General features: G+C 44.8%; 4 protein-coding genes across 4 annotated transcripts in view; 2 read left to right on the top strand and 2 right to left on the bottom strand.

Annotated features, from left to right (window-relative positions):
* Nucleotides 1-3: 3 nt before the first annotated feature.
* On the top strand, nt 4-3365 carry LOC144104509 (tetratricopeptide repeat protein 9C-like). The gene is made up of 4 exons (XM_077637582.1): nt 4-266; nt 1406-1595; nt 2048-2233; nt 3152-3365. The coding sequence occupies exons 1-4, from the start codon at nt 138-140 to the stop codon at nt 3214-3216; spliced, it is 570 nt and encodes a 189-aa protein (XP_077493708.1). The 5' UTR covers nt 4-137; the 3' UTR covers nt 3217-3365.
* A 4086-nt stretch (nt 3366-7451) lies between these two features.
* On the bottom strand, nt 7452-8013 carry LOC144105590 (uncharacterized). Its single transcript, XM_077638710.1, has 2 exons — nt 7776-8013; nt 7452-7691 (listed from the first exon to the last, which is right to left on the bottom strand). The coding sequence occupies exons 1-2, from the start codon at nt 7990-7992 to the stop codon at nt 7636-7638; spliced, it is 273 nt and encodes a 90-aa protein (XP_077494836.1). The 5' UTR covers nt 7993-8013; the 3' UTR covers nt 7452-7635.
* A 2407-nt stretch (nt 8014-10420) lies between these two features.
* On the bottom strand, nt 10421-14958 carry Ip259 (NSA2 ribosome biogenesis factor-like IP259). The gene is given in 5 exon segments (XM_077637573.1): nt 10421-10630; nt 12227-12444; nt 13591-13645; nt 13849-13943; nt 14006-14958. Coding segments are annotated over 5 exon segments (1347 nt in total). The 5' UTR covers nt 14835-14958; the 3' UTR covers nt 10421-10480.
* Nucleotides 14959-16004: 1046 nt separating this feature from the next.
* Nucleotides 16005-24584, top strand: part of Ttc7 (tetratricopeptide repeat domain 7) — a 28981-nt gene continuing 20401 nt past the window's right edge. Inside the window, exons 1-2 of the mRNA XM_077637572.1 lie at nt 16005-16162; nt 19818-19969. Coding sequence (XP_077493698.1) covers nt 16030-16162; nt 19818-19969 — 285 coding nt within the window. The 5' untranslated portion in view covers nt 16005-16029. The remainder of the gene's footprint in view (nt 16163-19817; nt 19970-24584) is intronic.

Below are 24584 nucleotides of genomic sequence, written 5' to 3'. Positions count from 1 at the left end.
GCTGACGCGTGTTGACCACGTTCGAGTGCGTGCCGTGCGCAGAGTTACCTGCGTCTGCCGCGTGCAGTGACAGCTGATAGAACGCCTGGGGAATCGCGACAGGTTATAAGCGCGTCCCGACGCTGGCCCCGATCACCATGGCTGCGACAGACGCGAAAGCGATGGGCGAACTAACGCTCGACGACCAGACAAGCCAGCCTACGCCGAGCGCCAGGCGCTACAGTAATACGATTCAGAACTTCGAGCACGCAAAAGTGTGTAAACAGGTGAGTGTTCGTCTGTTCCTGAGCTGACTTCGTGAAATTCCAGGAGTGCCTGCGTTCTTCAAGACTGCTTCGAAGAAGTTGATAACGCGTGTGGTAGTCTGCATGGTAGTCTGCGGGCGTCGTGCGTTCTTGCTACGGCGTTTTTATTGCCGCTTTTAAGGCCCTTACTCCGCGAGCTGAGCAATGTTGATCTCTGCGATGTCGCGCGTTTAGGACGAAGCCACTGCCGATTTTGGTTCACACATCGCTGGTTTGGCTAGGTTCATGTTAGGTTCATGTTTTTAACTGCCTTCGAGTCTCGGTGAGTCAGCTTTGTGCGCGAGTACAGTGACGTGACCGCAACTGCCTTCAGCACCTATCAAAGCACATGGACGAACTGTAGCACCGGTTCCACGCTTGTTTTACGCGCCTCGCCAGAGACGGTAGCAAAGTGCAGAATCCTTTGAAAAGTTGGTTTGAGTGCTTGCCGTATTCTTCCTTGTGGAATAAGCCTGGTATCCAAGCATTGTCCTAAAGACAGCAGTGGCCTTTATTACCTTGCACAGGCATAAATTGCTCTGTGGAGTTCTTTTTTTTTTTTTAACAGAAGCCGCACTGAAAGATTTCACAATTTAAACACGACCGAACTAGATTTTCGAGCACGATGCACTTTTAGCTTGCGTCATCTGTGCACGTGTTGACAGCTGTCAGTCTCAAGGGCATGCAGCAGGTTATTTTTGCAGCCAGTATTGCTGCAGGTCATTTATGTGCGTGATTTGAAGAAATAGCCCGTTTTCGCTGGTGTCTTCATGAAACAATGACTTGTGAACATTCACAACTAGTAAGCATTCGTGCACGAGTACTGCTCACTTCAGACAGCTTTCTCTGTGGTTTAATGTGCATTCGCAACTGCAGCCCCCCTTGCCTGAAGCTTTGTAGAGTATCCCCACATAGAAGACGTTTCATTTCGTGAACCTCGGAGCAGAGGCAAAAGCAGACCTTTGCAACATGCTGAGGCTGGCTGTTTTTAAACAGTAGGCTAGCTGATCAGAAGGAAAAGGGAAGGCAGGAATGTTGACCAGAATGGTGTTCCGTTAATAGTTTGTTTTATACTGCATGATCAGCTTTACTATCTGGCATCGTACCTCTGCTGCTTGCAGGAAGGCAATGAACTTTACAAAAGCCAGATGATCAAGCCGGCCATTCGGAAGTACCATCAGTGCCTCCTCTATGTTCGTGCCTGCCAGTCAAAGTACGACACCGCCGTCCATCCCCCGCCGGTCCCTGTGAACGCAGAGGTCAAGGAACAGCTGGAGAGGCTCAAGGCCGATTGCTACAACAACCTTGCTGGTCAGTTCATTGTGCCGTCTTCAGCCTTGCGTCTGTGTGGTGAAATTTTGTTTCAGATTTATTGGGCATGGAAATGAGGATGAATACGGATGAAAGCCTGTTCTTAATTAAAATGGCTGGGCTAGCCCGTGAACATTCATACTTGGACATGCAGTGCGACGCAAGATAAGATGACAACTGTGCTTTTTGTTATCCTTCGTTGTGTTTCACTGCACATTAAGTTATGAAAGCCTGTTTTTCTTTTGCCTTAGCTTTGTTCCTGTTAGCCCTACAGGGTGATTTCCTTCTGAATTATCCAGTTTTACTGCATTGTAGCAATCTTCTAAAAGTTGTTGGTTCATACTGTGTTATGGCCTGTAGAGGCTAAGGCATGATTGCTCCTATTTCCAAAATGCACTTTTGACAAATTTTTAAGCCAACTTTCTTTCTGACCTTCCTCTTCTCTCTGCCAGCGTGCCTGTTACTTCAGCCCAACTGCGACTACACCCGAGTGGTGACTTACTGTGACAATGCGCTGCGCATCCTGCCTGGCAATGTCAAGGCCCTGTTCCGCAAGGGGCTCGCACACTACCACATGGGGAACTACAGCACTGCCCGCGGATACTTCAATGATGCCAAGAGGCAGCGCAAGGGACGAGGTAAAGACCCACCCTGACAGGACCCATAAAAAAAGACCTCTCCAGCTTGTCAAAGTTCAGATTATCTGAAATGTCTGACCTGTCAGGTTGTGTATTTATAGTAGCATACAACTTAAAAAAAACAGCAGTTGTTATCACTGGGCCACGGTCCGTGGCATTCTGTATTACTCCGCTAGCCATTCACAAACGTAAATGAAATCATCTTTTTAATGTTTGACTTTATTTATAACTTTTTTTCTTGTGATTAGCTTCTTGTTTAGGTGACAAAAGAAGTTTTAATAATGGACTATGTTTTTGTCATGGAGGGATTCTGTGCGCCGGTCCTAAATTTAGGCGGAGCTTCACTGCAGACTTAAGCTGTATTAGACGATAGTATGAGGCACTGTTTGGGAAAAACCAGTACCAAGGTGCGCATGAACTAAAGCTGCAGAAACATATGCCTAAAGATAAACATTTTCAGCAGACATCTGTCTAATTTGGTAGGACTGTATGGTTTACGGGCCAGTTCTACTTTCAGCAGAGTGGTTCATTGTGTTGGTCAGTCGCATAGCACAGGCTGTAGGTTTACAACAACCTCTTGTTAGTTTCATCTTAGTTAAAATGTGTCGTGATTCGAAGACAAGTCGTAGGTTCTGAGGGAATCTCAAGAAATGGAACGATTTTAAGGAAAGAATAATCCTGGAAAACGAAAGAGGTTTTTGCAGGGAGCATGTTTTGTTTTGAGTCGTACTATACTGGTAGAAAAGGCCTTGAAAACAAGAGCAAAAGCAATTTTTGTTCGGATGGACCAGCTTTGGCAAATGCCGCACCTGCTGCAAACATTGATCGCCTCTCAAGCTTTCCAGAGACTTCAGCCTGTTAAACTGCTTTTCAGGTTTACCCCAACTTCAATGCCTTTTTTTTTTCCTGCTTTTACAGATGAAGAGATCATGAAATACATCAAGCTGTGCAGTGAAGCCATGGGACAACCTGGCACTCCGTGATGCTTGTTACATGCATGTGGGTCACCTCCATGATCTCATCAAACCGCTGGCTCACATCTTCATCACTCACTGCCTTGCTACTGTTCTTTCTCGCAGCCAGGCGGTACATGTTTGTGTGTTGTGAAAGTTGTGTGTGACTACCCTCTGTTAAAAACTGTTTATATATGAATATATTTTTTACTGGAAATGCAATAAAGCACATTTGTCACACACCACCAAAAGTAATCTTTCTTCTTTTTGGTAGAAAGGAGGGAGGGTTGCTTTGTAGTCTCGTTCTTCAAAAGCAAGTGTGTATGTTAGTGCTCTGATCACGTAAGTCATTAAACCAGACTTTATCTGTCTCCTAGGAAGAGGGGGTGGCTGTTGGCAGGTAGCAGATATTTCGGCAGGTGAGTATTCTGCCACTGAATACTCTTAAGAATTGGGTGGAGCACATATGGCAGGTTCTCTCGGATCATGAATGGCAGTTTACCAATATCCCTCAAGAGAAAAGTATACAACAGCTGTATCTTACTAGTACTCGCCTACGGGGCGGAAACATGGAGGCTAACGAAAAAGGTTCAGCTCAGTTGTTAAGGACAATGCAGCGAGCTATGTGAAGTGTACCAGAAGCTTGGAAAAACGCTACCATTATCTTAATTCAAATGAAAGGAGACTCTAAGGACTTGGAAAAATTACACACCGGCCAGCTTACTATCTTTTGCCTACAATGTATTTACTGAGGTGATCGCTATTGGAGTTGGGGCAACCTTATACTTCAATCAACCAAATGATCGGGTAGCCTTTTGTAAACGATATTCCAAAATAGATCACTGTCACTCAGGTGATAGAGAAATGTGCAGAATATAACCAACCCCTGTGTATAGCCTTTATTGATCACGAGAAAGCATTTGACTTGGTGGAGGCCTCGGCAGTCATGCAGGCATTGCGGAATCGGGTTGTAGAAGAGCCTTACGGGAAAATACCGCGACATATATAGCAACTGCACAGCTACCATAGTTCTCCATAAAGTCTGGATAAAATTCCAATAAGGAAGGGCATCAGGCAGGGAGACATGATCTCGCCAATGCTATTCACTGCCTGCTTACAGGAGGTATTCAGAGGCCTGAACTAGAAACAGTTGGGGATGAGTTAATGGAGAAACCTAAATAATCTGCGATTGCCTTGCTGAGTCACTCATGAGGTGAACTGCAAATCATGATCAATGAGTTGGGCAGAGCAGAACAGTGGGTCGAAAAATTTATATGCAGAAAACCAAAGTAATATTCAAAGGAGTATAGACACCTGGCTTTTGGGTGCGTGTTTTGTATGTAATGATGCACAAGAAATGCATGGATTACCACCTGCTATTCTCCCACAATCAATAAATAATTTATAATCTCATTTCTTTCTCGTGCTGTTTCGGTTTCAACAGCCGAATGAGGACTGCGACGTCAGCATGAGCTAACAGGTCAGATGAGGCATGAAACTGCAATATAATTGCTGCTTCCACATTCATTGTCATTCGGGCTCTTGAGGAAGGCTGTCTTCAGCACTGCAGTAAATTATAACGATGAAGCAGCGACTATATGGACGTTTTTCCATGCCTCACGTGACACAAAAGTACTCTGACTTCACCGCCATCGTTCGGCTGTTGAAACCGAAACAGCATTACAGAAAAAATTCAATTATAGATTATTTAGCAATCGTAGGCAAATATCACATGGTGATTCATGCGTAGTAGAGTCTTCCGCATCATTGTAGAGGGGAAAACATGCCGCCAAAATTGGGTGACTATACTCCTTTCAACAGTCTAGAAAGGGGAAAGAGTTCACAGTTGATAGCGAGGTGCTGGAAGTGGTAATGGAATATGTCTACTTAGGGCAGGTAGTGACCGCTGATCCGGGTCATGAGAGGGAAATAACTAGAATAAGAATGGGGTGGAGCGCATATGGCAGGTTGTCTCAGATAATGAATGGAAGTTTACCAATATCCCTCAAGAGAGAGGTGTACAACAGCTGTCTCTTACCGGTACTCACCTACAGGGCAGAAAGTGGAGCCTAAGAAAAATGGTTCAGCTCAAGTTAAGGACAACGCAGCGAGCTATGGAAAGAAAAATGATAGGCGTAACGTTAAGAGACCGGAAGCGGGCAGAGTAGGTGAGGGAACAAATGTGGGTTGATGACACCCTAGTTAAAATCAAAAGGAAGAAATGGGCTTGGGCAGGGCATGTAATGGGAAGGCAAGATAACCTTAAGGGTAACAGAGCTGATTCCAAGAGAAGGCAAGCGTAGCAGGGGCGGCAGAAAGTTAGGTGGGTGGATGAGAATAAGAAATTTGCAGGCATACGGTTGGCGCTGCTGGCAAAGGACAGGGTTAATAGGAGAGACATGGGAGAGGCTTTTGCCCTACAGTGGGCGTAGTCAGGATGATGATGATAAAATATTTCGGCTCATTTGTGAAAAACAAACTTCTGAGAACAAATAGCGCCAGCATTGGCTGCCCAGATATTTGATTCAATCCCGAATGGTGGCAGTCTGCCTATAAAGGTGAAACGTAAAAGGTGCCTATGTGATGTTGGCGCAATTTAAAATTACTCCTCCAGGTGGTCTCAAGTAATCCAGAGCCCAAATTTCTTCTGTAGGAAGGCAATACACTGCAATTTTCAGTTAATGTAATTACAAACCTTGGGTGTTTTTTCTTAATCCCTCTTTGCCCTACCTCAACTGCACAAGTTCTGAGGCTCCGCTTGCAATATGGCCCAGAATCGGTGGATCTATAGCCAAGAAGTTCTGGCATGTCGGAAGCAGTAGTAGAAATGAATTGTATTGACATCTTGGTGGGCTAGTAGTTGTGGTTGGCCATATAAAATGGCACATACCCACAAGGGGGATTGGCCATAACCAGGCTGTGACTACCTGTATTGCAAATTGCATGCGGCAAGTGTAAGATGATCTCAAAAATTTGGGCAACTCGGTTTCTGCGACAGAGGTGGTTGAGGGTTGTAAGGGGGCCTAGTTGGCTACGAAGCATCGTGAAGTTAACAGCACAATCCGAGACACACCCAGGATGAAGAATGAGAACGAAGACACAGCTGACTATCAACTGGAGGATTTATTTTCTTGACATGGGTATCAATACACGGATGCGAAATTTTCGAGTCATGTATAACTGATGTTGTGGAAATAAATCCTCCAGTTGATAGTGCTGTGTTTGTTCTCATTCTTTGTCCACTGTGTGTGTGTGTCTGAGATTGCATTAACTTCATGAAGTAGTAGAAAAATTGATGGTCGATTTGCGCAGTTGGCCAAATGCAAATTAGGTGTGCAAGCAGCCCGGTTTTCACTTCGGTTCCGGTGTTCAGATCCAGTGTCCACGGATGGCAGTTGTTCAGATAGCGATAATGCATTGATATCCATATATGCCGAATTGGTCATTCTTTCCATTCATAGATCCCTGGGAGTCTTCTTACCACTCCTGGTGCAGTGGTCAAGTGATGTGCCACTGCCCTTCTATGGCAGGTGCTGCCATCGGTGGGACTTGGGTTGGGTTGCGATCCAGGTTCCTCATACTGAGCAGCCTCTCACGATTGAGCCGCCGCCTGACGGGGTGGGCAGGTGAGCAGCCTGCCATGCAGCAGGCTTCAGACAACGACCAAAAGTGGAGAATGGCCACTACAAGTGCTAGCACTCTAATATTTTGATCATTTAAACCCCACAGAAGACAGCCCTTAGTCCAGGCCCATGCCACATTGGCTGCTGTAGTCCAGATTGCTGGGTTGATCAGCCTTCATTGGTCATCCAGATCTGTGCTGTGAAGGTCGAGTGTGGGGTTTGGGGAATTACCATGTGGCGTCGTCAAAGTTTGGGTGTACTCTGCAGGAGGGGCATCGGCCCGAGCGTGAGGCTTGGGAAAATTAGCTTGGAGCTGGCGCCATTTGGCGGTTTCTTAACGGGTTAGTTTCGCGCGATTGCGTGTTTTACCAGTTAGCCTGTGAAGCTATTTGTGTGCATATGTGAGCGGGATTCTTTCCTCCTCATCTGGGTTGGGTTGGACTTCCCCCGGAACCTGCATGACGAGACCTCGGAATGCCGCATCAACGCTCTCGCCTTACACTTGTGAACAACTCGCGTGGCTGTGATCATTCATACGATACCGTTTTATGCCGAGTGTGCAAAGTCCTACATTTAAACTGCCTGTTTTCAGAAGTGGCGCGGCTAAAAGTCCATCACAAAAGATAACGGGCACAAAACAAATGGTGATGATGTGAAGTTTTATTTTGGGGGAATTGACACAAGATGAACTTTTTTACATAATGTGCAGGTACGAATTTGCGAAGAGGTGCACATGCAGAGCTTCTTCTTCTTCACCTCAGTAAACATGGCACATACATACACACACAGGGTGAAGAATAACGAACACAGAGCTGACTATCAACTGTCAGGACTTCTTTGCTTTTTTCTTCACTGGTGCGTCATCAGTGTCGTCCTCGTCATCTAGGAAAGAACGGGGAGGAAGGAATGACCACAACAATGTCACAAAAATCTCGACTTTCATCATAATTTTTCGTCGGTTTTTACCATTATCAGCCTCCAGATCGCCGGCGCCAGACGTGCGTTCGTCAACTAACTCAGTTAGGTACGCATTCACGTCTTTCTGGGCGGCAGCGACAGCTTTGCTGAGTTGCGCCAGGTGTACTTTTGCGTCGGTAGAAATGTTGAAGGACTTGGAAATGCGCTTGAGTGGTTCGGACTTCGCAAACACCTCGATTAGTACGGAGGTCGCCATGTTTGCCATGTGTGTCACGTTCGGTTGCGACGCCCCTCCAGCCCAGCGTCCGGCTCGATGACGCAAAGAGATGCACCGGAAGCGCTCGTTTGCAAATTTCGAACACACCAAGGATTAGTTTGCAATCGAATAATAATAATAATAATAATTGGTTTGTGGGAAAGTAAATGGCGCAGTATCTTCCTCATATATCGTTGGACACCTGAACCGCGCCGAAAGTGGAGGAATAAAGGAGGGGGTGAAAGAAGAGGTGCCGTAGTGGAAGGCTGAGGAATAATTTCGATCACCTGGGGATCTTTAACGTGCACTGACATCGCACAGCACTCAAAAATTCACAATTTGTTGTCTTGGTTAAGGCCGTTGAGTTTATAAAAAAAAATAAACACGAGGCACAATGTGCCGAACAACGGCCACACATGCGAGTACATCACGCGTCTTTAAAAGGAAAGCGGTAAATTGAACACACAGGAAGACTACAGCACCGCGTGGCGTGCGTGTCGCATAGAAGTAAAATTTCACAAGACATGGCTAGGTGGCTTGAGCCACCGCCCGATGTAAAAGGTTCAGCCGTATCCATCCATCCATCCATCCATGGCGTGTCGCGACATTTACTTTATAGTGAATCCATTTGATCATTGCAGACCACCTCTTTCACATCAAAAAGCCGATTAACCTACTGTACGAAGGGAGCACAAAGGCAGCGGTTACTAACCAACGCAGTACCAGCATGAGCACTTCACGGAACACGTTACATTTCCCTATATACCACTCCGCAAAGAGCAACAAAACGAATCGGGCAAAATGAACCCTAACAGGCTCAAAAAACGTGATGGAAGTCTGTCTGGTTGGGAAATGTAATTTAGTAGAAAGATGACCAACTCCAACCAAGTTAATTTTTGGAGGTACACCCTCACCCCAGTGGTGGAACTGACAACTGGCTTCTTGTAGCAGCAATTTCAAGTTTTGTAGCAGGAAAAATGGCATGTTGTAGCAGATATTTGAGCTTTTGTAGGAGGAAAAAAAAACTGTTTCTTAGCAAAATTTCATGTCTCGAAGCACTTAAATAAAGAAAGCTTGTTTTATTTCTGGAACACTCAATTGCTCAGGTGTTTATGACGACCATAGCCATGCAAAAACAAGCTTCAATCCCAAATTCAGTCTAAATTCTGTTCTTTCCTTAAAAAGCTGCAAAAATATGCAAACAGGAGATTTTGCTAAAAATAAAGCCGTTTTTATTCAGATGGACGACATAACGAGATATGCAACAAAGCTATAAAAAAATTATACCATTCTTAGAACTGCAAATTTACGGTACTATTTCTTTTCTATCTTTGATGACTCCAGCTCAGACAGCGCCGCTGCGAGCCTTTCCTGTCCATTCTTCAGAAGGGCTTGCAACATCTGCAAAATTTTTAGACTTGACGCCTTTTGCGAAAAGCAGCTCAGCATTGGTGATCATATTCCTGGCCAGCCTGATCTTTTCCAGTACCTTCTCTTCATTCTGACCTCTTTTCTGGGTGTCTTTGTCCAGCACATCAGCCTTCTTTTACTTGTTTTGCACGTGTCTCTTCTGCTGCATCTGCCTCAAACCACTGCAGTCTTCACTTCCACGATACTTTCAGCGCTCTGATTAATCGTCGTGTCATAGGAATGGCAGCTGGATTTCGGCCCAAACGCTGGGAATATGCCATTCCAGACCTAAGCCCATTTACAGTTTGTATTGAAAAGGACGATCGCCCTCTCTGCGAGAGGCACAGAAGTGCTTTTACGAGTGCTGGCAACAAGGGATATTTTCGAGCCCCATCGTCTTGCTTGAGTTCGAAAAATTTTTGCCGAAGTCAAGTCGTTCGGGTTATCTGGCTAATATCTTCTGAGACACAAAGACTAAACTCATCCATCAGGGCGGAGACGTCGTGAGCTGCGATGACCAGCATGGATGAAGATGGACACTTTCTTCGCGCCATTTTCTTCCAATCAGCACAGGTTTTGAACAGTGTTGCCGGTAGATGTCGGGTTCCGCGACAGTGAATTTCGGTTTTGATCTCGGCAGAGTTATTCAGCGGCGCTTTGGCGCAGACGTGGCGCAAAAGTAGGCAAAAAATCTATTTTGTAGCAGGATTTCTGATTTGGCGCAGCAGTTCCACTACTGCCTCACCCTAACGGAGATTCGTCTACATAGGGCAACCTATTCAGAAGCTTTGGAAATTCTTGCATAGAATCATGATGGCAGCCATTAAAAAACTGCATACCAAACAGAAGTTCATGAGGTGTGTCCCAAAGCGACATCACACCGCATGCAGGCACCTTCCATCGAAATGTGCCGGCCGCGGCTGGGATATAACCTGCATCCTCGCGATCAGCAGTACAGTGCCCTAACTACGGAGCTGGGTGTTTAGCTACATGTAGTAAGTACTAAGGCGACACATGAAACAAGAAGTCCATTTTTTTTCCTGTGCGCCTTTATTTTTACACGCTGCAGCGCGGGTGGCCATGGTGCCTACTTCTCATCGGGCTTGTTGTAGACGTAGGTGAGGCAGCACTTGCCACAGTACTGCCTGTCGAAATGCGCGGCCATGAAGACGCCCGCTCCACAGTCCTCGCTGGGGCACTCTCGCCTCAAGCGAGTGATCTTGCCATTTTCGTCCACCTGGCAAAAAGTAAAAGCAGTCAGCACAACAATCCTTTACTTTGTATACGCATCTTCCCACATACACTACACACAAGGGCACTTAGGTGTGAATGGCAATGCAACTGAATATCCTAGGCTGAGGAAACATCAATAGCATCTGAACAAGGAATCAAACATTCAACAGCTCAAAATGTTAAGCATTTCATAGACTGAAGTAGCCATCCCAAGTGAACAATCTTCTTATGTATTACATATTTTTCTTCAACTATGTACGAAGTTTCCATTGAAGCCGTATGCATGGATGGATGCTAATCATTACCCTTGTTCCAAATAACTCCACCTTGGAGATTACACTTAACACATCATACACAGAATGTGTCATTGAGAAAACCCACCTATCTCTGCTGCCACCTAACCGGTGCTCAAGAAACTGCAGCTGGGCCCCACTGGGGACAACTCCACCAAATTACTCCAAGAATGGTTTTCAAGCTCACTAGCATCGAACGAAGAACACGTACCAAGGATGCGGTCGTAAACCTCAAAACTGCAGCGGAATGCAGTTTCCCTACACTAGCTAGCCCTAGCCTGGGAAATTACCACTACATCAAAGTCAATGCCACGGTGAACTTCGAATGCAACATCGGAGCGCTTATGTTACTGGAAAGCGGTGCTGCTTGTCCGTGCCACACCTGTACCTTTGCGACAAGCAAACCAGCCGGAAAACAAATGCGCCCTTCAGAATTTCTTCAGCTGCACTGTGTAAATAGCAAATGCCCTGCTTCACTAATTTGGTGAAGCAAATGTCTACCCACCAGACTGCCAATGCTCCAACGCTACACACAACATGGTGAAGTGAACTCAGCTTACCGACACGCCTCGTGAAGATCATAGGGGGACATATGGCGCAAGACAGTTTTAACAAACTAGGCAGTGCTCAGGACACACTTCTCTATTCTGTCAACAAATTTCATACATTTGTGTAGTTTTTGAAGCATGGATGTTTCAAATGAGCTTTGCTCCATTCGTAAGTCAGCATTTTTGACATTTTGTGCAACAGCTTTCAAATTCCAACAAGTCAGATTTGGGTGAAACTTTGCACACAGCCTCTCAACATTTGCACGGAAAAGTTCAGAGCCTCTTGAACCTACGCTAGCAGTCTCAGGCTTTAGGACAATAAACAGAGTTACTGCTTGAAAAATCGGTGTCCTACATGTAGGACACTTGGCACACAAGGGTTAACTACATTTTTGCACAGCTGAGAGGAGTAACAGCGAGGGAATCTTTTTCTGTTCCACAACTCATACCCTGGCTTTCCCTGAATGCATGGGTGATGACGAAACGAGCTATAACCGCTTCTTTGCTGAAACTGTGCTAGAAAAACTAACTTGCTTGTAAAATAGATCGGGTGTCGTATACCTGCAATGCCTTTCACCAGACTCACGAGCCACTTCCGGCTGATGGGCAGCGGAATTTTCTGCAAATCAAGAACCTCAGCGACAGCAGCCCAAAGCTCATCATGTGGTTATCGCCTCACGCAGTTCACAAACACAACCACCCCAGTGCACCCGTAACAAGCGCTCTCTCCGCAACGGGGTGCCCTAGAACGCAACCCACCTTGTAGAACTTGAGCACTGCCAGCTTGACTTTCTTCTTCTTGTGCTTGTTCTTCTTGGGGGTGGTGTAGTTCTTCTTCTTGCGCTTCTTGGCGCCACCACGCAGCCGCAGCACTAGGTGGAGGGTCGACTCCTTTTGAATGTTGTAGTCGGACAGCGTGCGGCCATCCTCGAGCTGCTTGCCAGCGAAGATCAGACGCTGCTGGTCGGGAGGAATGCCTGCAATGGGAAACATGCAACACAAAAGTCAGCCCAAACCTGCCACAAGCAAAAATGCAGTGTCAGGGCTTGACGTCAGAATATTCTAACAGCAGCTATCCAATGCTAGGGGGGAATCCTCAAGTGGAGTAGATTTGTAATGAGAGAGTAATTACTCATTAGCATCCACCCAAGCACAATCACGCAGCTACAAACTCTCGCGGAAACTCCTAAGTTGAAACAAAATTTGCCCTGACCTGCGACCACTGACTAGCAAAGCAAAGGAGGCCAAATTTATGAATTCAAAGAAGGAAAACCCTACAAAGCAGCAGATTTCACATCAAGGGAGTAGCTTCTCATTAGCATTCACCCAAGTGCAGTCGCAGTGTCAGCCCAGACCAGGCTGAATTTTCTTCCCCTGCAAAGTTGCATGCTGCAGAGCCATTCTTTGCAGCCATACAGCTGCACTAATGTGGATTCCAATGAGCCCCTCGCTATGAAACGTTATTTCAAAAGTCTCCACGATGCAAGAAAAGCGATTTAGGTCCATAGCTGTCACACCTGCCAACAAACCTCTGCTTTCGCTGCCTGACTGTGGAGCAAAGAGTTCAACTGTCGCTTCAACAAGTTTGGCATTAATCAACCACCTAGTTAGTAACAGAGCTCCTGGCTTTTGTTCCTGGGATACCCCCCCCCCCCCCCCCCCCCCATCTAAATGCCTTAGCAGGCATGTTGATATACACCACAGCTTCCAGTTTCGGTATAGCCAACTGCACAGAATAGAAAGGAAACGCACAGCTGCTTTTATGCTTTTGAGTGGAGGTGGACTCTGCCAACAAGACAGTAATTGTCAAGCAACCAGTTACTCTTTTATTGCCACTCATTCGTAAGAAAGCTATTTGAAACATGCCCCAAGTAGAAAGAAGCTCAATTATAGCAGCAAATTTGCGCCCAACACAATACAGGCCAAGCTTCCCCAGAAGTTGAGTTCCTTTTGCCACAACTGCATTATAAAAAGTAACAGCTACGTAAACACACCATGCATTGCACGTGGAGTCTTCCGTAATAATGAAAGACGTCAAGCATCTCAAAGCTAACAGGTCCCAGGTAAGCAGGAGCCAAATGCGTGCACACAAATGGGACACTTGACGCAAGCACAGAACTCACCCTCCTTGTCCTGGATCTTGGCCTTCACATTTTCGATGGTATCACTTGGCTCGACCTGTGAGGGGAGCAAGACAACTCCAAGTCAAACAAACCATTCAGGTTATCACAGGCCAGTAGCACACTGCCTACATTGCCATCAGAAATGTGCATAGTGATTCGGTGTGTAAGGGTTATCACCAGTGATATGCGTATGAGTGGTACATGATTCATCATAGAAGGACAAACAAAATTAAGCGGCCACAAGTGGTGAATACACACCTCTAATGTGATGGTCTTGCCAGTGAGAGTTTTCACAAAGATCTGCATGGCGACCTGCAATGAAAGGGAAAGAAGTGGTGAGACAGTGAATCGAACTGCAGGGAGAGGAAGCGTTCAATGAAATGTGAATGCCCTCTGGCTACCAGCGGGCTTTCACAAAGAAAAGTCACCAACCAGGGTTAAACGCACAAACTCCTCTTTATTTACACCAGCAGAACAGCGTTTATGCACCCATCGTTCTCCGGATTGTTGGTCACTTGGGCATACTTCCCCCAAACCACCTTGCCACCCTGCGTGACCAGACCCAGTTCGCTAACGTTCACCTCAATCACCGTGCCTTTCGTGATCACCCCCAGCTGAGAGTAGAGCGGTGAGCTCGGGTTCTTCTTCACACCAATGATCGGCAGGCAGAAGGTTGCCTTCAGCTCCGGGTGCGTCACATGGGCCTTCTTGAACCGCAGGGCCATCGGCCTGATGAAGCGCTCAAACTTGGGCGGCTTGCGCGTGAAGCCCTCACCCACGAAAGTCACTTTGGTCACCATCCTCTTCCACGCTTTCTTCTTGCGCTTGCCCGTCTTGATCACCCTGAATGCCTCGGCGTCTCCAATGCCCCGAACCTTGGGAATGGGCACGTCCCACTTGCCGGCCTTCTCTTTTCGCTTCTGCTTGATCATGTTGGACAGGACCTTGGCCCTGGACTGGTTCTCACGGTCCAACAGGTAGACGGGGACAGCTCCCTGGGCAGCGGCCTCCGGTCCTCGCTGCTTGGTCAGTTTCTCTTCGTGCATCTTGAGCGTCTTCTTCATCTGCACCTTCTCCGAGTAGCGCTTCTTGGTCAGCATCTTGGCCTTGAGGCCCCGGGTGGTCTTGGCCTTCTCCGCATCTTCGTGCGGCTTGCGGCCGAGCCGCTTGCGTAGCCGCTCGTGGTGGTCGAGCCGGTAGCCGTAACGGCGCCGGTGAAGCTCAATGTGCTCGTTCTGCGGCATGCTGCTGCTGTGGCGGTCGTCTGCTCACCGCAGACGAAATCTTTTAACGATTACTGCAACGTTTGCTGCCAAGTTTTTTTTGTGCCCCAGGGGCGCGGGACTCTGCGTTCCCGAAATCCAGTCACCTGCGAAGGGACAACAGGCGTTCCCTTAGAATCTCTTTCCACCGTTAACGCTAGGATATCAGGCGCGCGCCCTTTTGCCAGGAGTTAGGACCCCGCGCGTCCAAAACAAGCCCCTGGTCAAGCCAAGCCGCGCCCGCTTGTCTCCGAAACCGGCACAAGCCAATCGCGGCTTCAAGTTATGAGGAAACCAATTAAGTCAAAACGCCGTGTCAGGTTTTACAATACGGTCGTGTCAGGGGCCGAGGCCGCAGGCGAACGCTACGGTTTTGTAAGCAGAGTCCCAAAAACTTGGCAGCAAAGGCGGCGCAAAAAACGCAGCAAACACGACTCTCGAATAGCATTAACCGAAGCGCACAAACAAGGTGTAATAGAAAACCAAATAAGACAGACAGAGCAGACTGCTTTGACACGAGTGCCATAATCGAGAATGCACACATGGCATTCAAGGAGCCGGCACTACACCACGTTGCTGAAGAGTACGGCATTCAAACTCCGCAAAAAAACTAGCGCCGCAAGTAAGAATCGTTTCAAATCGTTACTGAGAACACAAAACTCACAAGGCCAATCACTGTTAACGCTTATGCGTCCTACGAAACCAAAGCGATGCACGAGGCAAGGCTTGCGCGAGCACTAGTCCTAGCGTTCCAGTCAAAGTTTGACGTGTTTCGTGAAAAAAGTTCTAAACAGAGCTCCGCAATAAATACTTCATGACTACCCCTGAATTCCTAATCGAATTACAATCACCACTGAGCGTTTAAAATTCTTTAAACTAACACATTTAGGGCAAAAGTTCAGAGACACTTACAGCGTTCGCCTTTACGTCACACCGCCATTGAGGAGAAAAGACTGATTTGCGCACGGGGACGCAAAAATGTGACCGCAGGGGCAACTTAAAACGCGAAGTGAGCAGCATAATCAATATATAATAAGTTATACACAAAACATTTTATTACAATAACTGCAATGATAATATTATTGAAAATAATAATTAAGTAAAGAAGCTTTTACGTAACATTTTCAACAACTTTCCTGTCATGCTCTTGCGTGTGTAGGCACAGCCGCGCCTCAAAATGGCCGGCAAGGCAGCGAAAGGAACGAATAGGCTCGAAAATGACATCTTCAAGTGCCGAGATGAGTCCAACTGGAAGAAAATACAGGAGCTCGCTGAGCAGCTTATGCAGAGGGGCACCGGGCCTCAGTCAGGTCTGTTTTCCAACGCTTCCTATCAGCGCCAAAGCTCGCGATCGTGCGGTCCACCCCACTTGTATGTGTGCTGGAGAACCCGAGGAAAAAAAAATGTCATCAATGTTTACGACGATCGTAGCCTTCTCTTTTGAGTATATGCTTAGTTACAGATGCAATGTGAAGGAAAAGCCCGTACAAACCTATCAACAATTACTGCGCAGCAATTTTGTGTAATCAGTGAAGCGTTCATAATTTCTTCACCGACAATGCTAAAGCGAAACCCGATCAACTTTCCTGCTAAGTGTAGTCACCTCTCATTTCAAGCTCGGGTACACTGCCGTCATAAACTCACCGGCAGCGCAGAAAAAGTCACCTTTTTTTTCATGACTGCGTAACTTATTCAAACCAGCTGTGTTCGAAATTAATTTGCTGGCAGTCGCATCAAGTTCTGTTCATTTTCTTTTAATTACGCAAATTGAAGGCCACGCCCCCTCCCCTCTATTGAAATGTTTATGACGTTCTCATGGCTACGTTCTTACTTAACGAACATGTTTGCGCCGAGCCGTAAAACTATTACAAAGGTGCGAGTGGTAGGAAATTTCATTCATACTTTGGAAAGTGGGTCTAATTGACGTCTCATTCCTGATTTAATTCATTAATTAGTAATGTGGTTAGAGAAATTGGCATGCTTAAAGGCGGCGGTTTCTCTTTATGTTCTTGTTTTCCTCCCTTTACGATACGAAAAAGAAAAAAAATCGCTTGTAGTGCTTCTTGATGTCTGCCTTGTTTTCCTCACAGATAAATGCATAAATACACATATGCTGTCAGTGATCTAAGAACTACCTTCGACAGGGCGAGTCTGTTCATGACAGAGTAAAAATGCGAGATCAAGTGTAACTGGATTAGTACCGGATTAGTACACCTCAATTAGTACCTCACCGGATTAGTACACCTCAATCGCGCTGTGAGTAGGCGGTGGCGTCTACCTACAAATTGAGCCAGTTATGAGCCTTTCCTTTGCTCATCTCCTTTGATTTTGAGGAAAGAGGCGCATAGCTGGCTCCCTGAGTTAGTGGACACCTCATCCGCGCTTTGGGGCCGGCGGCCTATTGCTCCAGGAGGGTTGATGACGTCATTTGTGTGCTCGTTTTGGCCAGGGGTTTCTGATGGCGGCGAGGTTTTTGCGCAGTGAGCCAAGTAATGCTCTCGCATTAAAAAAAAAAAAAGTGCTGATGACATCCATTAAAGCAGCTTTTCAACAATGCTTTATTGTAAGTAGTTCTGCCAAAAGAAAAAAAATTAACAACTATCACACCTGTTGTACTTTGCTTTGAATAAGTAAAATATTTCCAATTTTTTTTCTTAAAGAGAGGAAAAACACTTAATTAAAGGGCTTCTGTAACATTCTTTCTCAGCCTCTCCTGTGTTTTATACATACATTGTGACTGTCATGGGCTCCCATTGCTTTAGTGTAACATTTGTGTGTCGCTGCAGAAAGTGAAACGATCCTTAGTGGCCAGTTAAAGTGGACAAGTGAAAAAAGCACGTCCATAAGCTTGTCCACAGAAATGAAAATGATGAAGGCCCTGCATGTTGAAGCATCGTTGGCTAATGACTGGGTGCTGTACTTCACGCTGCCTCTATGCCTTCTGGTACACTTGTAGTGCTGTGAGGATAGGAAAATCATAAAAAGAACCGTGACTGAAGTGAAGTTTTAGTTCCAGCTAAAAGCTTGTAGAGAAGCTTCAATAATTAGCAGTATCTCATGGAGAGCACAAATTTTCTGCATGTGTCACCACCATCCAATGTAGGCTTAATGGTTGGTAACACCATGAAACATTAAAAAAAATATTTCATAGCTTTTTGATTGCTTAAAGCTAAATTCTTTTAATTATTGCCGACCTACTTTTCTTATTGCATGTGTTTATGCAAAGCATTGGAACAAACAGATAATACTCTCTTCAGCGGTAATTTTTGTGAAATGGCGTCAGAGAAAATCCCATCCAGGTTGCTTGGCAGGACGCGTCTTTGAAATCTAAAAAGAAATGGTCAGAAAATAGATTTTTTGAACTGTTGCATCCGTATGTATGCCTCATTTTTTTTATGCTGCCCCAAATTTTCATTGCTGAAATTGACTGGGACGTAATCTAAAAAAATTCCCGTGAACCGTGGCGGCTCTGCATTGCAGGGAAATGTTTAAACAATAGCTGTTTTTCTCCGTTACAGCGTTCTGCTTAGATACCTTGCGGAGCAGATTTCTTCCCGACTGTTTTATCTGTTTTGGCCCCGCTTGTTTTGTTGCACTTTTAGAAGCATAGTACAGGTCAAGACATTTTCTGGTTTTCACATTTTTAAATTTTAAATGTCGTGTGAAATTTTTTTGTCACTCTAAACACGTTAAGAAACACTCAATCACAAAAATTTGAAACCAAAACTTGTGCTTTGTACAAAAAAAACTCTAAAAATGTCTTGACCTGCAGCACGCCAGTAGGAATGCAGTGAATGTTGGAGCAGCTTTATACGACATGTTATTAACTATGCAGCCTTTTCCCAAGATTCGGAGGAAATATATATCAGAAAACAATTTTCAAGGGATAGAGCTGCAAAGTTTTGTGAGAGTAGTCATAAAATTATTTCTAACGTGGTCCGAAAATTTCATGTGAATACATTTTTAAAATTTTAATTTTCTAAAGGCCAAGTTACCTCCTTAAAGGGACTTGACACCAACTCCATAAAAATTTTTTCTTAGTGAAAATATATTCTGTGGTGTTATCTAGGTATGTTTGTACCTGCCAGGCAGCAAAATTAAGAACTTATGGCAGAAAAAATTATATTTAAATATTTTCATGCCACTCGATTCAAACTTGTGACACATACACCAAAAAGGTCACCATTTTGAAGGGCAGTGGTGTTGTCTAACCTCTGGAATCTGCACTAAAAAGAGCTCTCTTGAGGCCTATAGTGGCAACACATGTATTTCACTTTTTGACCTTTGTGAGAGTAATATCATTAGAATGCAGTAATCAGTTGATACTACACCAACAACGTCAACTTGTCCTCTATGCCACTTTTAAGGGCTACAAATGCTGTGCATTCCAGACTGTTCAAATCCAAATAGCTTTTGTTCATGATCGTAAAAACTTACTAAATTCTCATTTTATTACACAAGTGTGGTCCAGAATATTTTTGTGAAACTCGGAGTGGCTTTAAAAGAGGCAGAAGGCATGGTCTAAGGCTGCTCGTTAAAAAAGCTAAGAATGCCAGCAAAACAACCCAAAGTTTCAACAAGCGTGCTGCTGCATCAGCAAGTGCTGGAATGATACTGAATGTCGCTAATGATGGTTTATTATACATGCGCTTGTGTGTGTCTTTATACTTTTCTTTATTCTGTCGATAAAATTTGCTCATTTTAATTATACATTTATAATATCCCTGTCAATTAACTTCACCATTCTTTTACATTTCTACAAGTAATGGCTTTAGTAACAATGAAAGGCTGGAATTTCAGAGCTTTCATTTGACCCAACCACACTTTCTTGTTTTTGTTGAAGGCGGGAGCATTTTCTTGTTATTTTCATCGCCATACATGTTGTGTCTGCGTAGATGATCGTTCAAGGCGAGAATTCACGACTGTCGGCCCTTGTTTCATGAATCTGCGGACCTTGCTGTGCAGAGGCCATGGCTAGCTTCTTCATCGGTGAGAGCAAGTTGGAACAGTTCCTGGAGGAGCACCCTCCCACAGAGGCCAACATCAACAAGGCCAAGACCGGCCTGACAGAAGCCAAACGCTACCTCAACAACTGCTTCACCGAGCATGGATCCAAGGCAAGAATGTTCCTCTCCTGTCTCACCTGAGCCTGTTACATGAACATGTGCATGGGAAGCAGGGAGGTATGCACCTGCAATTATAGGTTTATAAGACACAGTATTAGTTTAAAAATGTGACCTTGTATATATATTCGGCCTAATTCTGAGTGAGTTAATAATGCAGTGCAATACTAACTCTCAACATTTGTATTCTTGATGCAAAAGTATTAAATATTTATGCTATTAGTCATGTCCTAATAACTTTTGACAGCTGCTTAATGTACAGCATCCTCAACAGCACATTCAGAAGGCTACTAAGGTGCGGATATATGGACTAGCGAGCTTGCTTTGATTGCTTTTACTTGATTACACATTACCCTGAATTTACACTTCATTTGCTCCTCAATAAAAAGTAATTGTGCATCAGTTTTCAGCAAGAAATCCGTCACTTCATTGATTTTAAAATTTTGATTGATTTCATTTTGTTCTGTGCCAATGGCAGTTGAAAATTGGCTAGAGAATGTCTGTTGCCTTTGTTGAATGTTTAGTGGGCATTCCATTCACATTTTTACAATTTGCACTTTTTTTTTTCATAAGCATTGTAGTATTATGTGTTGCATATGTGTTAGTCTACAAGCAGCACATTCAACAAAGTGAAGGCACTGGCATTGTACTTTCTTCCCAATTGTCATTGAAATCAGTACAGGCTGCTTATAGTAAACACTGCAAAATACATGTGTAGGGAGTTTTATGGACAAAATACACTTGGCATCAAAGACATGGGTTTACCTTACTCTTGTATTATTGTATACAATGGAATCGTCATTGGTTACAGCTTGTCGTAAGGTTAGTGCCAAAGGTTTTTTTTTTTCTTCATTTCTTGGCTATATCACTTGTGTTAAGGTTTTAAACCATGTTCCATGAAATTCAGGCTAAGTATTGAAATAAGGCCAGGTTTAATTCAAATAAAAATATTCTTAAGTGAGTGGTCCAGTTTTCAGTCTACTTCTGTGAAATTTTAACGTTTGGAATGAAATAGTAGCAATACTCTTATTCTCTGTTAGCCTGAATTTGGGTGTCATTTGCCCTGTTCACTTTTAATCTTTGGTTTTTCTAATGTTCTTATTGTGTTTCCTTATGAAAGCATCAGCCCTCTGGAGTTGCTGTAAATTTTGCCTCTAATTCGCTGTTTTTTCTTTTTTTCAGTTATGCATGGTAGTTAACTCTGTCTAGGTGGTTAAATGTTCCACGAAGAGGGTTTTCGAGCATGAAACTCCATTCTCAAGGGGTAACATTGGAGTAACATCCTGTTTCAGGCTCACACGATAGGGGCCTATAGCGAATGGTGTTATGTTTATGCAAGAACTGTGAGAGACTTTGGTTGGGTCTGGTTGGGTCTTTGTGCATGAAACTGCCAGTCGCTTTGAGGGATGATTGTCCTGATCTCCCTGCCTTTTCATACGTGGGGCGGTTGTTAATCTACAAGTGGTAATAAGAACACTGGCACATTGCAGCATGGGCAACATATCTGCAAGCTGTTCTGATAGCTGGTGTAGAAGAGCTGTAGAAACCATTAGAACTGCTAAGTGCTTGCAAGCCTTTATGGAAACAACGGTAGAGGACGGAACGTCGACTGTTGACTCAGGATGGCACAGCCAATCATGCTGCACGAAACCTATGCTTCTTTTCTCAACAGCATCTTCAGCATGGTGGTGGTTTGGTGATGGGAAAAAAATCGTCTTCAACGCCGCATGGTTTCAAGCACGTCGTGGTTACACCCAGTGGCTAGGCCAGTTCTTGTAGAGAAAGAAAAGACAAGTTTTAATGGGGGCACATTTTTGTTCCCCATACCCTCTGTTTTTATTTTTCTTTTCGAAAGGACACTACCGAGACGCATTACGTAAAGGTTGGGTTCACAAAGTATCGGTGGTACAGAACTCGGCTGCTCACTGTGAAGCAAAAGCGCCGTGGCGATTTCATCATTCCAGTTGTAAGTGCCGTAGCCTTAGATGTGAAATAGTACCACTATTTTCGTCATGTAGACAGAATCACAATGCTTAACTAACGGATTCTCTGTGACTTCACGAGTGCAATTTATTTACTTCCTGCTTTTATAAGGGGAGGGCAGAAGCAGTTTTTTGTATGTGGAAATCAAGTCCTCAAACTCCACAAAATGATCCATAATAGATAAGACCATGCAACATCAACTGAGAGCATGAGACATGGCGATACCTACAGCCAGAGAAAGTGCTAGGCCTTATGGTAACTTTGCGATGCTAAACTAATCGAACGCTCTCCCAGGTCAGCCCAGTGTGTGTCCATTTAGCAGTGTTGTCAACTGCGTGCAGCTTTGTGATCAGCACTACCACTGAGTGATCATATTCTTTTATATGATACTATACCCAGTATATCCGGACAGGCCGCCATTGGAATCTGAACCTGGCAACGTTTAACGCTAGAACTTTAGCTAGTGAGGCTAGCCTAGCAGTGCTGTTTGAGGAACTAGCGGGAATTAAATGGGATGTGATAGGGCTTAGCGAAGTTAGGAGGACAGGTGAGGCGTATACAGTACTAAAGGCCGGACACATACTGTGCTATCGCGGGTTAGAGGATAGACGAGAACTAGGTGTGGGTTTCCTGATTAATAAGGATATAGCTGGCAACGTAGAGGAGTTCTACAGTATTAACGAGAGGGTAGCAGCTATAGTAATTAGGCTGAATAGGAGGTACAAGCTGAAAGTGGTGCAGGCCTACGCACCCACATCCAGCCATGATGACCAGACCGTTGAAAGCTTCTATGAGGACGTAGAATCAGCAATGAATAAAGCAAAATCGCAGTACACTGTACTGATGGGCGACTTCAATGCGAAGGTGGGCAAGAAGCAGGCAGACGACCACGCGGTAGGTGACTATGGGATAGGCTCTAGAAATAGCAGGGGAGAGTTATTAGTCGAATTCGCGGATAGAAATAATTTACGGATCATGAATACCTTCTTCCGCAAACGAGAAAACAGGAAGTGGACCTGGAAGAGCCCCAATGGTGAGATTAAAAATGAAATCGACTTCATACTATGCGCTAAACCTGGCATCATTCAGGATGTGGCCGTCCTCGGAAGGGTGCGTTGCAGCGACCATAGAATGGTAAGGTCTAGAATTAGCTTAGACTTGAAGAGGGAACGGAAGAAGCTAGCGAAGAAGAAGACCATTAACGAGTTAGCCGTAAGAGGGAAAGCACAGGAGTTTAGGATAGCGCTGCAAAACAGATATTCGGCTTTAACTGAGGAAGATGATATTGATGTTCATTCAATGCACGATAACCTGACATCAATAATTACAGAGTGCGCAGTAGAAATAGGCGGTAGGACAGTTCGAAAAGATACCGGGAAGCTATCTCAGGTGACGAAAGATCTGATTAAGAAGCGCCAAAACATGAAGGCATCTAACACTACCGATAGAATAGAACTAACGGAGCTATCAAAGTTAATAAATAAGCGCAAGGTAGCCGACATAAGGAAGTTTAATATGGAGAGAATCGAGCATGCTATAAAGAACGGAGGTAGCCTAAAAACAGTGAAGAGGAAACTAGGCATAGGTAAAAACCAGATGTATGCATTAAGAGACAAGCAGGGCAATGTCATTAGCAATATGGATAAGATAGTTAACGTAGCCGAAGAGTTCTACACAGACCTGTACAGTAGTCAATGTAATCAGAGCGCTAATGAGAAAGACAGCAGTGCACAGCAATGCGTCATCCCACCAGTAACGAAAGATGAAGTAAAGAAAGCCTTAGAAGCAATGAAAAGGGGGAAAGCAGCTGGGGAGGATCAGGTAACAGCAGATCTGTTGAAGGATGGAGGGGACATCGTGCTAGAAAAACTAGCCACCCTGTATACGCAATGCCTTATGACCTCAACTGTACCAGAAGCTTGGAAGAATGCAAACATTATCTTAATTCATAAGAAGGGAGACGCCAAGGACTTGAAAAATTACAGGCCGATCAGCTTACTATCCGTTGCCTACAAAGTATTTACTAAGGTAATCGCTAATAGAGTCAGGGCAACGTTAGACTTTAATCAACCAAATGATCAGGCAGGCTTTCGTAAAGGATATTCCACAATAGATCATATTCACACTATCAATCAGGTGATAGAGAAATGCGCAGAATATAACCAACCTCTATATATAGCTTTCATTGATTACGAGAAAGCATTCGACTCAGTGGAAACCTCAGCAGTCATACAGGCATTGCGTAATCAGGGGGTAGAAGAGCCTTATGCCAAAATACTGGAAGATATATATAGCAACTGCACAGCTACTATAGTCCTCCATAAAGTCAGCAATAAAATTCCAATAAGGAAGGGCGTCAGGCAAGGAGACACGATCTCGCCAATGCTGTTCACCGCATGTTTGCAGGAGGTATTTCGAAGCCTGAATTGGGAACAGTTGGGAATAAGAATAAATGGAGAATACCTAAATAATCTGCGATTTGCTGATGACATTGCCTTGCTGAGTCACTCAGGAGGTGAACTGCAAATCATGATCAACGAGTTAGACAGGCAGAGCAGATCGATGGGTCTAAAAATTAACATGCAGAAAACCAAGGTAATGTTCAACAGCCTAGCAAGGGAACAAC

Source organism: Amblyomma americanum, chromosome 9 (genome assembly GCF_052857255.1).
Source record: "Amblyomma americanum isolate KBUSLIRL-KWMA chromosome 9, ASM5285725v1, whole genome shotgun sequence".
NCBI classification, from domain to species: Eukaryota; Metazoa; Arthropoda; class Arachnida; order Ixodida; family Ixodidae; genus Amblyomma; species Amblyomma americanum.
This window is presented reverse-complemented; position numbering and strand designations above follow the sequence as displayed.

Excerpts from the sequence above, each read along its gene's own strand:
- LOC144104509 (XM_077637582.1), top strand. The coding sequence starts at position 138 with ATGGCTGCGACAGACGCGAAAGCGATGGGCGAACTAACGCTCGACGAC. Across the intron at positions 267-1,405 it reads ACGCAAAAGTGTGTAAACAG|GAAGGCAATGAACTTTACAA; the intron begins GTGAGTGTTCGT and ends TGCTGCTTGCAG. Across the intron at positions 1,596-2,047 it reads TTGCTACAACAACCTTGCTG|CGTGCCTGTTACTTCAGCCC; the intron begins GTCAGTTCATTG and ends TCTCTCTGCCAG.
- LOC144105590 (XM_077638710.1), bottom strand. The coding sequence starts at position 7,992 with ATGGCAAACATGGCGACCTCCGTACTAATCGAGGTGTTTGCGAAGTCC. Across the intron at positions 7,692-7,775 it reads CGATCTGGAGGCTGATAATG|ATGACGAGGACGACACTGAT; the intron begins GTAAAAACCGAC and ends GTTCTTTCCTAG.